The sequence below is a fragment of the Bicyclus anynana genome, chromosome 15 (assembly GCF_947172395.1).
Source record: "Bicyclus anynana chromosome 15, ilBicAnyn1.1, whole genome shotgun sequence".
NCBI classification, from domain to species: Eukaryota; Metazoa; Arthropoda; class Insecta; order Lepidoptera; family Nymphalidae; genus Bicyclus; species Bicyclus anynana.
Window position 1 is genome coordinate 3,805,959 of NC_069097.1, and position 14,807 is coordinate 3,820,765.

The 14,807-nt window shown below is 36.4% G+C and overlaps 1 protein-coding gene across 2 annotated transcripts; it reads left to right on the forward strand.

Moving 5' to 3' along the window:
• The first annotated feature begins 2,733 nt into the window (after window positions 1-2,733).
• On the forward strand, window positions 2,734-14,049 carry LOC112051654 (ecto-NOX disulfide-thiol exchanger 2). 2 transcript variants are annotated; one of them, XM_024090380.2, is made up of 10 exons: window positions 2,734-2,925; window positions 4,540-4,674; window positions 5,194-5,807; window positions 6,305-6,529; window positions 6,606-6,789; window positions 8,317-8,423; window positions 9,314-9,430; window positions 10,890-11,033; window positions 11,923-12,066; window positions 12,772-14,049. In XM_024090380.2, exons 1-10 carry the CDS (start codon window positions 2,919-2,921, stop codon window positions 12,958-12,960), a joined length of 1,866 nt encoding a protein of 621 aa, XP_023946148.2. In that variant the 5' UTR covers window positions 2,734-2,918; the 3' UTR covers window positions 12,961-14,049. The 2 variants fall into 2 exon arrangements, with proteins under 2 accessions (XP_023946148.2, XP_023946149.2); XM_024090381.2 differs by having other exon boundaries at window positions 4,544-4,674.
• Window positions 14,050-14,807: the final 758 nt, after the last annotated feature.

Below are 14,807 nucleotides of genomic sequence, written 5' to 3' on the forward strand. Positions count from 1 at the left end.
ATAGGTACAAAAATAAACGTAGAAAGGTCAACGGCCCTCGGCGCGGGCGCTCGCTAACCTAGTACCTACCAGCTGATTTTGTAGTTGCCTATTACTGTGTTATTACTTAGTACAGCGATAGGGTGACCCTCAAATTCTGTTTAAATGTTTAAACTTTAGCTAACGATAACTTTGTTATTGTTGAGTTAAAAAAAAAAAGAAAAAATACGTGTTCATTAAATTTTGTTTATGTACAAAATATAAAAATATCCGTACTTGAAAAAATTTCTTCCTGTATATATCAAATAAACATATCACATATCACATATCACATATCACATATCAAATAAAAGAATATGTCAGAAACAATCGGATGGACATAGATAAATTTCACAGAACGTAAATGATTCCTATAAATGGCGCCTATGTCTTTCAAGGCGGAGCTATTTAATAATATGAATGATTTTGAAAGATACATAGAACTGTTTGATATTATATTATCTTATAATACATTTTAAAAACAATGTAAGTGAGAATGAGACAAAAATATTTTTACTCTTAGGGTTCATATTTTCATAGCAGTTTTATAGCTAAAAATTATACACCGCGCTACGTTATTCGTCTTAAACTAAAATCCCACATAATGTACCCAATGTCTATTATCCATCAGTGTTATTAAAAAAAAAAACAAAGTACAATTCAAGGAGTTACAATTGTAATAAACTTTCAAAAATCGATTATTTTAACACATCCTGTATTTTCAAACATCTACCTACCTCCTCGCCGCAGTCACGTCGGCAGCCCGTCGGTCCCTTTGAGCTTTGAGGTCAGTCACTTTAACCTATTTCTTTAAATTAAATTTTATTTTATTTACGGGTGTTAACCCGTACTAGACCTGTGTCGATCGCGATTGATCGAATCTCTGATACCCGATCAGTACTTGTGCGTGAGCGAGTGACGCGGTCGTCAGCGCCTCAAATAATCTGCGAACGATTTTTGTTCACCACACTGAATTGGACTTGTAACAATTATCTGGATCGAACACTCGTACTCGGTCAGTCGTACAACATCACTCTACAGAATAGAAACCTAAAATCCGATCAGTTCGGAATTTTAACGGCCTTCGTGGCGCAGTGGTGTGCGCGGTGGATTTACAAGAGGGAGGTCCTAGGTTCGAACCTCGGTTGGGCCGATTGGTGTTTTGGTCCAGGCCTGGCTGGTGGGAGACTTCGATCGTGGCTGACCACCCTACCGACAAAGACGTACCGCCAAGCCGTGGATTCAAATACTCCCCCTAATAAGTTAGTCCGTTTCCATTTCAGATTGCATAATCACTTACTACACTACCGTCAGGTGAAATTGTAGTCGATGGCTAACTTGTAACGAATAAAAAATGGGTTCCGATTCATGTCCTACGGATGTTCAGTTTAAGACTCAAGTAACTACATACTTTAAGTCGAGTCGTAACGATACACAAAACATGAAAGACTCGTGACCCGAATGATCGAATTATTAAGACTCAACCAATCACCTTGTGTTATAAGAAACGATCGAAAGATACATTTCTTAACTGTACCTATTTTTGGACATTGCCGACAATAGTTACGGGTTAGGCGGCGAGCGGCGTTATCAAAAAGGAAACCGCAAAAGACTAGGGCTTGCTATTTTTTAAAATATCGATTCTCGATATATCGATAATTTCAAAATAAATTTTTCGGCTAAATGAAAACTTTTAACAATTAAGTATTTATTAAACTTCACTATTTTTTTATGTAACTAAATTGACAAGTAAATTAATACGATTAAACATGTTTAAAGTTTTGTCTGAGGGTAAAGTAGTGTATACTATCTGAATACATTACGTTTTACTTATTTCAGTGACATTTTCGATAAAATGCAATTAAAAAACTAAAATATGAAAAACGTAATAAAGTATAAATAAAGTAAAGTAGATTATGTTTGATAATGTTTTAGTTTAAATAATTTGCGAGGGATATAAAAAATTAAAACTTGTTTAAAATATCTAGTATCGATATCTACGTTTCAATATCTAACTATCGATATATCGTCCATAAAAATATTAGTAATGAATACTTATCGCTATTAAGTGGTAATGTCGATATTTTGATATATCGATATCTTATTAACAGCCCTAGTAAAGACACTGCCGCCGACTAGGTGTATCAAAAATAGTATAGGTATGTAGGTATTAAACAACAAAATTTCTGAAACTAGGTTAAAGTTCATTAACTTCTTCTTTCCAAACAGAATGAAACAGGATGTTCTGAAGTTTTTTCATCAATTTTTTTTTTTTTTTTCCATAGCGTGTGAATGTGCTTCAGCTTATTTTTAATATTACTATAGAGTTTATCGTAATGGATACATACATGTCGCGGCGGATTATAGACGCGGCCGGTAGCACGGTGTATACACAACAAGGCCGTCCTCCTTACTCTTTTTTTCATTGCTATAATATGCCCTACAGACTACTTTAGTGTTTTAGTCGAGTACGAACAATTTTTGGATTTATCGCCCAAAAATCGTTCATACTCGACTAGAATACTAAAGTTATAGTCCGAACTATATAGTAGGATTAAGCCACAGATTATTACATAAAACGTATGTTTAAGCGCTTCATTTAGATTCTAACGATCGTGATTGACTTTTTGATCTGTCATCTGTGCTGTATTTATTAATCTGTGTCTGTGCGTTTTTGCAAAGGAAAGTGAAGTTTTTGGTGAATTAATTTATGCAATTGCAAACCATTCATTTGTGGTCTGTGATGCAAACCAAAGCTTTTTGTGATTTTTGTAAAGATTTTGATTAGATGGATTATTGGAGATTTTGTGCTTCTGCTTGTAATGAGCGTTTGCTGCAGGTTATTGAGTTATTTTATAGCCGTTCTTGTGTTTAATTAACGATACCTTAGTGTATTAGCGATGTCAGGTAAGAAGCTCTGTACTTATTTTGCTATATTTATTTCATATTTATTCATCTGTTTATGTTAAATTCTAGTTCATTACTACACTACAACTACTACTTCAGCCTTCAGCTTTGGTATCACATTTTGTGGTATATTAATGCAACCTTCTCAAATATCAGTATTCAGTAGTTTATGCAGTTGGTTTTGTAGCTTTGTAATTATGTTGATTGTGGACACGTGACCTCGTGAAATTTTACCTCAGTCAAAAGATTAGCTTCTAGTTAACCGCTCATATGTTAGGGCCATTTTCACGCAATTGGCGAATCTGTGAGGCCTCCGTCAGGTGACCACGCGCGCCAAGATCACGCTGGTTAACCACCTACCTACCGCATAAAAATTCATTGAGTAGTTTCACCAACTATGGGATTAATAAGAATATTCAGAGTCAGTAGGCATTCTAAGCTGTGCTTTATGAATGATGACATATTACATTCTTTAATCTGACAAGTGGTGAATTGGAGAGATTTTAACTTTTTTTTATGAACCCAACTTACTGCTTTGTATCAACAAGTCACCGTTGTTCATGTGCTGTAGCATGGTGCGGGTGTACAGTTATTTTTACTCTTGAATGTTGCTGCGATTCACAATAATAGTATATATTACAAACGTTATACATGCAACTGTCACCCTCATCAAGCTACAGCGCGCAAGAACTGTAAGCTGAATTCACATTTCTACAGAGCACATAGTTTTTTTTATTTACTCAGTTTTATTGTTATCCATTACGTTGATGCAGCTGAATGCTGTAGATAAAGCTGTGTGCCCAACTCCATGTTAAATTTTGTCTTAAATTATTTCAAACAGTTTCACATATTCACAATCAATACACCAAATTAAAAAACAACAGACAGATGGGTTGCTAGTTACCGCCCTACCGGCAAAGATGTACCGCCAAGAGATTTAGCGTTCCGGTACGATGCCGTGTAGAAACCGAAAGGGGTGTGAATTTTCATCCTCCTCCTAACAAGTTAGCCCGCTTCCATCTTAGACTGCATCATTACTTACCATCAGGTGAGATTGTAGTCAAGGGCTAACTTGTAAAGAATAAAAAAAAAAATAGACAAATGTTAATATTAATGATTAACCTGCAAATTGCCTGTGGGCGTCACTACATGCTATTATGTTACCGCTGATATTTAACACATTCTCTGTCCCAGAACAAAAGTTAAAAATTTATTTGTAAGTCCATATACAATTTTGTGATGTACTTGACAATAATGTATACATTATAAGAGTTTCCGTTTATTTAAAACTTTTTAAAATTTTTTGTAGCCTGTTATTTAACCATATGTCCATGAAATTTTTTTACTCTTATTCATAAGTTAAGTGAAGTGCAAAACCGTCTAATTTACTTTTGGACTATGGCTCCAACCAGAGCCAAAAATGGCCCTTTGGTGTTACAGGGCAGGGAATGTGTTAAAATCTTGTATTGCAAAGTTAATGCATGCCGTTTTGATACATAAGGTTTAAATTATAACACTTTATAGTGGTTAGATTGAGAATCTTGCACTTTAAATCTCAGTGTGAGAAGTCCAGTAGCTTATTAAGATTGTCATTTTAAATTAATTTTTTTCTAGGCAGAAGGGATAGATCAAGATCTCCAGTGAGAGGAAATAGAAGAGAAAAAGCAATGGATCCAAACAAAAATGATCCCACAATGTCGACTGCTATGATGAACCCAATGATGATGCAGAGCATGATGATGTCTCAAGGTAAAACTCTTCCATACTTGTGTGCTACCATTGGAGTCCATAGTATTTTAATTAGGATAGGCATTATACATACAAATATGTACAAAATGTTTTGAAGCCCTACACCCAGGACACAAGCCCTGGGACCTGCTCTAAATTTTTCTCTCTCACACATTACTCGCCAATAGTACCAATAGCAGAGGAGTCCAAAATATTGCTGTCCCTTTAATTGCAATGGGATGAAAGAGGAAGCATTATTTTTGATTCCATAAATATGGTTGAATTTGTTTTTTCTCTCATCAAGATATGTTGTTTACCCATCCTAGAGATGTTGATTTGACAGTGTTTATTTAAAAAATAAATATATAGGTCTATTATCACAAAATCTTGTGTACCTTTTGACTTACAAAGATAAAATTTTGAAATTTGGCAATGCATTTTGCGATAGGGCCTGATTAAGAAGGTCTAAGGGCAGGCAAAGTCATGGGCACCTGTTCGTAAATTATGAATATTTAAATGTAAATTTTTGTTTTATAAAAGGAAACATGATGTTGCCTGGAATGTACAATATGATGATGCCAAATGCTATGTTGGGAAGTGGCATGATGCCGTCTACTGGGATGGAAATGATGCAAAGCAGTGCCATGGATATGTCAGCTATTCAGCCTCAGATTGACATGTCTGCAATGGGAACGACACAGACTATGGCAACATCTTCTCAGTCCATGGATATGGGGATGATGAGTGGCATGATGATGGATCCTATGATGGGGATGTATTCTAACGTAACTGGGGAAATACAAGAAGCAAAAGAGATAGTTCTCAAACATTGCAAATTAATACCACCAACAAGTGGGTCACCCCATCCGCCACGTAGAGCAAAACCACCGGGATGTCGAACAATCTTTGTTGGTGGATTACCTGAAAAGATAAGAGAGAGCCATGTGAGAGATATATTTGAACGCTATGGCAGGATTCATATACTGCGGCTGTCAAAAAAGAACTTCTGCCACATTCGGTTTGATAGAGAAACATGTGTGGATGCTGCCATGGTGATATCTGGTTACAGAGTTAAACTATTAAGCAAAGAAAAGGATGAAGATGATGAAGATTCTCAAGCTACTAATGGTTGGCTACATGTGGACTATGCTTTGGTACGTGAAAATTATATTGAAACTATTGGTTTTTTTAGTTAGTCCTTGACTGCTTCTTCAACTGATGTTAAATGACAATATGTCTAATAGCAGGCTATCTGAAGAGGTAAAAGTTTATTCTACCCATATCTGACTATTGCAGTTTCTATGCAGCATCATACGTAACTTAAACTGCTTGGCGGTATGTCGTAGCTGATAGAGTGGTAACACCACCATAGCCACAGCCAATGTGTACCAATTTGCTGGAGAGAGGCTTCAGCCGTGGCTAGTTTACACCCTACCGGCAAGACATACCACCAAGCAATTTAGCGTTCTGTTTTGATGCCGAAAGGAGAGCATGCTTCCATCTTAGATTGCATCATCACTTACCATCAGGTGAGACTGTAGTCAAGGGCAAACATATAGATATATAAGAATAATGAAAAAAAACACCATACATCTATTATGCTACTCTAACAGTTCACATGATGTTGCATTAAGTTTGTTTTTATTTTTAGAGCAGAGATGATCAAAACGAGTATGAGAGACGGCAACGTCAAGCAATGCGGGTCCAACAGCAGCAAATGCAGCAACAGATGTCAGTGCAGGAGAACATGGCGAGCAGGAACATGAACTACCGCCGCTCTCCGTCGCCCGTGCGGATACAAGTATTTTCAAATGCAGCCATGGTGCAGTTGGGTGAAAAAATCAAAAGTGAAGAACATTTCGCGAGCTCTCTGCCTGTACGTAAAATACTATAGAAATTGATTTCTTGTCACATTCACAGTGCCAACACTTATGAAATTTTCATATTTTCAGACTTTAGTTTCATGGCTCGAGCGTGGAGAGTGCTCTAAAAAGACATCCACTCAATTTTATAGCATGATTCAAGCTACAAACTCTCACATTAGAAGACTATTTGGCGAAAAAATGCAGGCAGAAGAGGAGTTCCAGGAGTGTAAAGAAAGGGTTAAGAATCATATACAGAGTGTGATCGAACAACGTAAGTATTTAAAACATAAGATCACACTAATTACTCAGTCTTTCAATCACCTATTTGGTGGTTGTTGATCAACCTCTAGTCTCTCTGTAAAGTAAATGTGCATCTATACCATACTATACACCGTGAAGTTTCCTTCGTCTTAAACTGAAATCCCACATAATGTACCCAATGTATATTACCCATTAGTGTTATTATAAAAAAAAAACAAATTACAATTCAAGAAGTTAAGATTGTGACAAATTTTCAAAAATCGACTAATTTAAAACATCCTGTATTTTTAAACTCCTATTTGCCACGATGCCATGCCGATATGCGGCTCGTCAGTCCCTTTGTGGTCATTCACTTTAGCCTAAACTAGGTCAAAGTTCAATGACTTCATACTTACGAAACAGAATTAAAACAGGATGTTTAAATTTTTTCATAAATTAAAATTAATTTTTTCCCTTGCGTGTGATTTAGCTTGAGGTCCTTTTAAATATTGTTTTGGGGTTTCTTGTATTGGACTAATAAATGTCGGGGCGGCTTACGGACGATGAAACTAGCACGGTGTATAATTATTACGATATTATTTCTGAGGTAAGCTGGTGAATCTTAACAAGATGCAATTGAATTTTTAAACACTGTAAAGTAATTGCCTACTCTGAATGGTCTTAAATGCTCTTTTGGTCACTCAGTCTACCCAGACAACAAGTCAATCTCTCATGAACAATCACTGGACGGCAGTATGTCGGCGGCTCCAACATAAGTTTGTTAAGATCTCTAGGATTATGATGAGTAAGTGCATCTGGCACATCCAGCATAACCGATGGTGTGGGTCACGTTCGCAGCTTCATAAAGTCTGTCTTCAAAAGGGGAATCAGGAGATGGGACGGTACGAGTGTGGCTTCAAAACTAGCGAGGGTGGATGCAGATTTGGTAACAAGTGTTAAGGTTGTAATGCCTAAAAGTCAAATATTCGGGTGATGATGTAGTTTAACTCTCTCCCAATGGATCTGCTCTTATCACATCAGTAAACTAAGACTAAACTCAACACTCAACTCTGCCAGGGAGTGTAAATAAAATGCAAGATGTGTCCCATGTACATATTGTAAGTGTGAAATGCTTTTGCAAAAATCAAGTACATTAAAAGTTAATACATCGCTTGAAAAAAATCATTTAAATTTTGTACGTATTTTGTAAAAGCATTAAAGGTACCTCTGTGTGATGACACATTTGTCAGTGTATCGTAGGGAAAACAATTTGCCATTGAACGAATTAGCTTTGGGCAATAGTGAAAATAAATATAAAATATATTTACTCTAATGGCGTAATCGTTTTTACTACGAAGCACTAAATGCAATATACCAAGTCGTCCAGACGCGAAATCCTTTCGACGGGCCGTAAATGCAAGAAACGCAACAGCCGTGGGTATAAAACAAAAAGTGCGATAAAATTCGCCGTAGAGTCTGCATTCTACAGGCCGGGTATCACAATACTACGGTATGTTTCTCGCACGACCTCTAAATATAAATGTTTTGTGAACCTCAGTCGAGCAGGTGGCGAAAGTGTTCACTGCGGCCACGCACCAACGGGTTTGGGATCACTTTACTAAACCTCAGCGAAAGAACATTGAAACATGGCAAAAAATGACACAGGTAACTGATTGCTACTTTAGTAAGACTTGGGATATGTGTGGTACGATGGACTGTAGCCGTTTTTGATACTATTACTGTATTCCGAATTTTTAGGTTCCTCAATGCAAACTGATCATATTAAAATTCTTTTACAAAAACACTTATAATCCATATGGAATTTGCTTTTATTCTAATTGTAATATAAACTATACTATTTATTGTGCACCTACTTTGCATAATAATTAAAAGCTGGTAAACCACTAATTTCTAAAATATAGAGCTTGCACAATTTGCTTGTGCACACATCTTCACATGCAATGCAGGCAGCTCTGTATACTTGATTGTCAGGGGCTGGCGTTACATTAACAATATTAGGTATTATGAGTGTCGGATTATTGATCATGGCCATAATAAGTAGTTTTATGGTCATTATGATATGGTTTTATTTATAGTTAGGTTTAGTAGTGAGTCACGTGCTTTAGTTTGTGAACATTTAGTCAAGTGCCTAAACATTCGGATTATGGTTAAAGTATTTCTCTAATAGTTAACGAAGTCTGCAATGTTTTGAAGGGACGTTACAATAGTAAGTATTAAAGCCTTCATTGGACGTCGGCAGTTAAGCATAAAAGGTATGGTAAAAAACAGGTTAAACAAAAAAATATATATATTGTATAGTTTTCATTTATTTATTTATTTAATATTATTTATTTATTTAATTGGTCTATATGCATTTTATTTGGAACTAACATGAAAATATTAATACAAATTCTTTTGAAGTATAATTTTTAATCAGATTGTATAGTTTAAATTATATACAGTTAAACTGTAGTTTTGTATGAATTTGTGTTAGTATATACCTGAAATATATGGTTGTATATACAAGTATAATATCAAATCAATGTTTTTTTCAGGAGTTTCACGCTCTGAAAGAGGAATTCAATGATAAGTTCTATAATGAAGAGTCTGAGTTCAATGGGTACACCAAGGGGCAGGGTAGTGTTGATAACGAAGAAGTACAACAACTGAAGGTTAGTTAATCTGCACTGTGTGCACCTTTTCCTTGTTAAGGTCCCCACTTGAATGTTCAACAATTAAATTGTCTCAATATTCAATATGCGTTACACGTCCAGAATTAAGGGCACCCGCTAGAAAAAAAAGGTGCTGCTCTATGTCAGTATTATAATGTTACTATGTTCACTAATACAGAGCTGTGATAGCCCAGTGGATATGACCTCTGCCTCCGATTCCGGAGGGTGTGAGTTCGAATCCGGTCCGGGGCATGCACCTCCAACTTTTCAGTTGTATGCATTTTAAGAAATTACTCAATTACTAATATCACGTGTCTCAATCGGTGAAGGAAAACATCGTGAGGAAACCTGCATACCAGAGAATTATCTTAATTCTCTGCGTGTGTGAAGTCTGCCAATCCGCATTGGGCCAGCGTGGTGGACTATTGGCCTAACCCCTCTCATTCTGAGAGGAGACTCGAGCTCAGCAGTGAGCCGAATATGGGTTGATGACGACGATGTTCACTGTGGCAAAATGTATCATACCTTTCGGAAAATTCTCATTCCAATATACCTTAACATTTACACGTTAGAGTTTCATTTTGCATAATTGCCGCAGCAACTCTAATAACAAAAAGTTCCCAATAGGAAACTTTTGCTCCCGCGAACGTAAATAAATTAATTTTTCAAAATTGCTTGTAAGCTTAGTTTGATTATAATTAGAAATAAACCAATTTTGAGTTCAAATTTAACGCATTCAACCAAACAGAAAAAAAACGGAATGTGCTATAGACCACACAACTGAAGTAAAACTACTTTAGCTCTCCCTCTCAAAGTTAGTTTGCTTTGCTCGACTACATTTTTCGTGACGCATTTACAACTAGCGTACACCCTAACTAAGTCAAGCCTGCGTAAAGTTGAAGTTTTACTTCAATAAATTCTTAAATATATTTTTATTTATTTAGTATTTTATTTATTATTATTTAGTTAATATATTTATTAGTTATTAATATTTAGTGAATAGTACTTATTATTTATTGTATTGCAATATCCCATCTCACAGGATATTTAGATTATTTATGTTTAGGTTGCCTGGAAGAGATCACTATTAGTGATAAGGTCGCCTTTTGCTTAAAAATGTATGTGTTCTTTTGTTATTTTCTTTTTTGTGCAATAAAGTTATTATAAAATAAATATATATATATATATATACCTCAAAAGGAGAATTTGGAACTCTTATATTATAGAACACTTAGTCGTCCATTTGTCTGTCAAAACTCTTTATCTTGGTAACACTTTGTATCTATTAAACTAGATAACTCCATGGTGTCTAGTTTAATATATTAAAATCACAATACTTGTGCCTTTAAGCTGTGAAAAAAATCAGACCTCTTCACTTGATCAAAATGAGCAATATGCCGCGTTTGATTAATCGTGCCATCTGTGTTTTTCTATTAAAAAATCTTTTATTATTTTTCAGAGAGAAAATGAAAGTCTTCAATTCCAATTGGAAGCTTACAAAAATGAAGTTGACGTCATAAAAGCTGATGCTCAGAAAGAAATGGAGAAGTTCAAAGCGCAATTCATAGCACGCCAATTATTGCAAGGAGCAATGGACAAAAATGTAAGCATTATTAACTATAGGTAGATCCGCGGCAGCGCCGCAAATATGACTCTATAAATCCCTGTAGCTCCGAAAGTAATGTTCACAGATACCCTGTTACTTTTACTAAATTGCTTTACTATTAGCATGATTAGCAAAGCCTTACTCAATTCTAGGTTCTGCACCTGATTGGACTTTATTACGGATACGTATGAGAAACATTATAAAATCCCAGCGGATGTCGCTATTTCGAGATCTAGACCAGACATTTTCCTTTTGTCCAAACAAACAAAGCGAATAGTACTTGTAGAGCTTACTGTGCAGTGGGAGACTAACATTCCGAAAGACCACAGTTTGAAAGTGAATAAATATTATGACCTAACAAATGAACTAACTAAAAATGGCTATGTAGTTAGTCTGTACGCCGTAGAAGTAGGTGCGAGAGGATTACCAGCAAAATCTCTCTATAACTTGCTTAAAGACCTTGGCATCTCTAGAAGTGCAGCTAGTTCTATATTAGAACGAGTGTCCAAAGCTGCTTTAATAGGATCTTACCAAATTTGGATAGGCAGGGAGAACAACACGAGCAGAGAAGGGGAGTGTTGATCGATCGTCAAGGAATTCCTTAACCCTACATCCAGTAGTCACAAGTCCTGGACTTTGCTTGGTGTTTTTCTCTCTACCACGCGATGGACCCGGCACCCGCACGGTGAATCCATGGAATGCTAAGATATTCGTCTCTCTCTACTCCTAATTTATGTACAATTTAAAAATCTGTCATCATCCCTATTCGTACTATCTCGTCTTGTGACGACACAAGTCGACCGACCTAATGACTCGCGCCGACACGTGCGTAAGAAGATTTACTTAAAATTCCATGGAATACTAAGAGATTGGTTTCTCCACGTAGCCACCACTGCCGTCTCCGGTGGTGAAGCCGCCGCCGCCGCCGCCACTGCCCGACGACATGGAGACCAAGGTGATGGTGAAGGATGAAGTGGATCCTGCGAGTGGCGAAGCCAAGCTGATTGGTGTCATGTCGGCGTTCTTGCAGGTATGTGTCTAGGTATCCGTTTCTCAAAAACACGGAAGCCTTATAAGATCACTTTGTTTTCTGTCTGTCTGTCTGTCTGTCTGTCAAGACTATATAGAAATTGTGTACAGGCATCGAGTTATAATGAAAATACAGTCCCTTAATTTTGTGAAGTTAACATTATAATTTTCAAAATAATTGGTCAATAAATGACGAAGTTATGAGATAACAAACATGAAAAAAATATGTTATCGCCGCGTTGCAACGACTTTCGGTACGGTCGTCATCAGTGTGCTCGTGGCGTTCGAGCCGTCCACATCTCTTGTTGTGTAATTCTTTATGGGTTACTTGGGATAAGCGGGGAGAGTGACTTGAGTGGAAAAGCGGAGTGGTTGTTAACAGTCAAAGGCGCCTTTAACCCTACACTCAACGTTTACAAGTGCGTGACTTTACTCAAGATTATTCTCTGCCATTCTAGGGTCTTATTTTGGTTACAGTTTGATTTGTTAATGACAAAATATGTTGTGACCTTTGTTTGACATTCGTTTTCTTATTTTTGTAATAAAATTCACTTCTGAGTCCGCTAAAATATACGTGATGAATTTAGATAATCCTCTTTTGCAGTCAGTCAGTACAGTAGAAAAAGTATTGTATGCCAATGCACGTAATTAGCTATTGTAGCACTCGGCCCCCATTACATGACAGTGGCATAAATGACTACTCCAGGTGCACCCACAAGGCGCCAGCCTGGACTACGTGGTGTCGTACGTGCGCGCGCTGTTCCCCGGCGTGTCGCAGGCCAGCATCCACCACGTGCTGCAGAAGCACGACGAGGTGTTCCAGCGCACCACCAGCGGCGTCGGCGCCAACATCGAGAACCGCTGGACCTTCGTCGCCTTCGCCGGGAAGGCCTGACTCCGCCTTTGGCACTAGGCCTTAATACATCACTCAATAATGTTGTCAATAGTAAGGTGAGGAATTATTTTAAAATACGTACTTTGATAGCTATTTTCAATTTTCAAACTGTACTGTTGTCAATGTTACCGTTAATTGTAAAATACTTTTGTTTATAATCTCACTCGCGATTTTGTAATCTGTCGTTATATTGTGAACTGAACATAGTGATTACAATATAACCGTAAATTGAAGATACATTAGAATAGTATAGAATAGAAGACATTGTTAGTTAAGTTCATGTTATGTACAAAGGATAATAAAGGATATTTTGTCTTATTGATTGTTTGCAAGGAATTTCCATTATTCATTGTAAGATTGGCCAAGTTATGCCTTCGAAGGCATAGAATTCGAACAAACTTAATTTGTTATGTACTTTTTAGTTATTCAGTGTTAGAATAAGATGAATCGTGTTTTTAATGTAATGCCGATGTGCGGTTTTTGTATGAAAAACGGCTGTTTTAAAATTTTTTGATTAAGACAAGACGAAGAGCATTGTATTGAACGTTTTTTTTTCGTATCCACATTTGCCCTAATAACAAGTTGCAAGCATATCAACTTGAATATTCCTTTGTGCTTGCTTCCATGGTGGGCAGGAATAGAGAAAACTAATGTTAACAGAATCGGTGGAAATGGGTTTTACAGCTATTATCTATTAGTATGTCAGCCAATGACGATCAAGTAATCTCACATGCCTGCAGCGCTAACGGCTTGACAACCGATAAAACCGATCGTGTGTTGGTCGCGATCGGCATGTCATGCACATCTGAGATTGCTCTGTGATATCCGCATATAGAAACATTTTTCATAATTTGTATTTCAAAATTTAACACTAACAACAATTACGTAAATTAATATAAATAATCAATAATTACCAATAAAAAATACTCCACTAGGAGGGGTTCATTTCTATTTGCGTTATTCATGCAAAACAGCTCGCGACATAGACATTTCTAATATTTTTATCATAAGTATTTAGAAGTAGGTAATATTTAGATATTACTTTATACATAAAATGTTTATTGTAATAAATAGGTAAGTCACTAAAAATATAGTTTTATTTATTAGTTATGTTTTGACCTTCATTGGAAAAAAAAACACTCCTTCAGATTCAATACACGGATGCAATAGTACATGCTATTACATTCATTAGAAAAACAGTTATAGACCTGCTAATGCATAAGTTGAAGCAATGCGTTAAAAACAGCTTCTACCTTCACACATGAAGTAAAACTGTATTTCAGTATTGCCTGTCGAACTGGTGGTAGAGTATTTACGAATAGTCTTGACGACAAAAGTGCTTGCAAACTAAGCCTATCACTTGATCACACTAATATTATAGAGGCGAAAGTTTGTGTGTGTGTGTGTGTATGTTCCTCTTTTACGCTGCGGCTATTTAAGCGATTTGACTGAAAGGGGAATGGTCACCGGCCCATACAACGCAGGCCCAGGGAACCCAGGTATACCCCCATATAAAAGTATATGGAGATGATAACATGATGTTAAATATTTGGCTTAATAAAAGTATGTTCCTTGATGAAAAATTCAATTTTTATATCACTCTTCTAGGGCAAAATGTTCGCCGGTGTACCAAAGCGGCGAAGTAACATTTGATCTATATTAATTTTGTTACTAATATATATAATATATTATATTTTTCTGTTACCAATAAGCTGAACAAACAAGAAAACGAACAACCAAATCAATCATAAGTCTTTAAAACTATCGGAAAACGTAGGCTTTATGGTCAACGTTCTTAGCTTGTCCCCCTTGTGGACAAATTAAAAATGTCGTAAAACGTTGTAGCA

Excerpts from the sequence above, each read along its gene's own strand:
- LOC112051654 (XM_024090380.2), top strand. Across the intron at positions 6,530-6,605 it reads ATTTCGCGAGCTCTCTGCCT|ACTTTAGTTTCATGGCTCGA; the intron begins GTACGTAAAATA and ends TCATATTTTCAG. Across the intron at positions 9,431-10,889 it reads AAGAAGTACAACAACTGAAG|AGAGAAAATGAAAGTCTTCA; the intron begins GTTAGTTAATCT and ends ATTATTTTTCAG.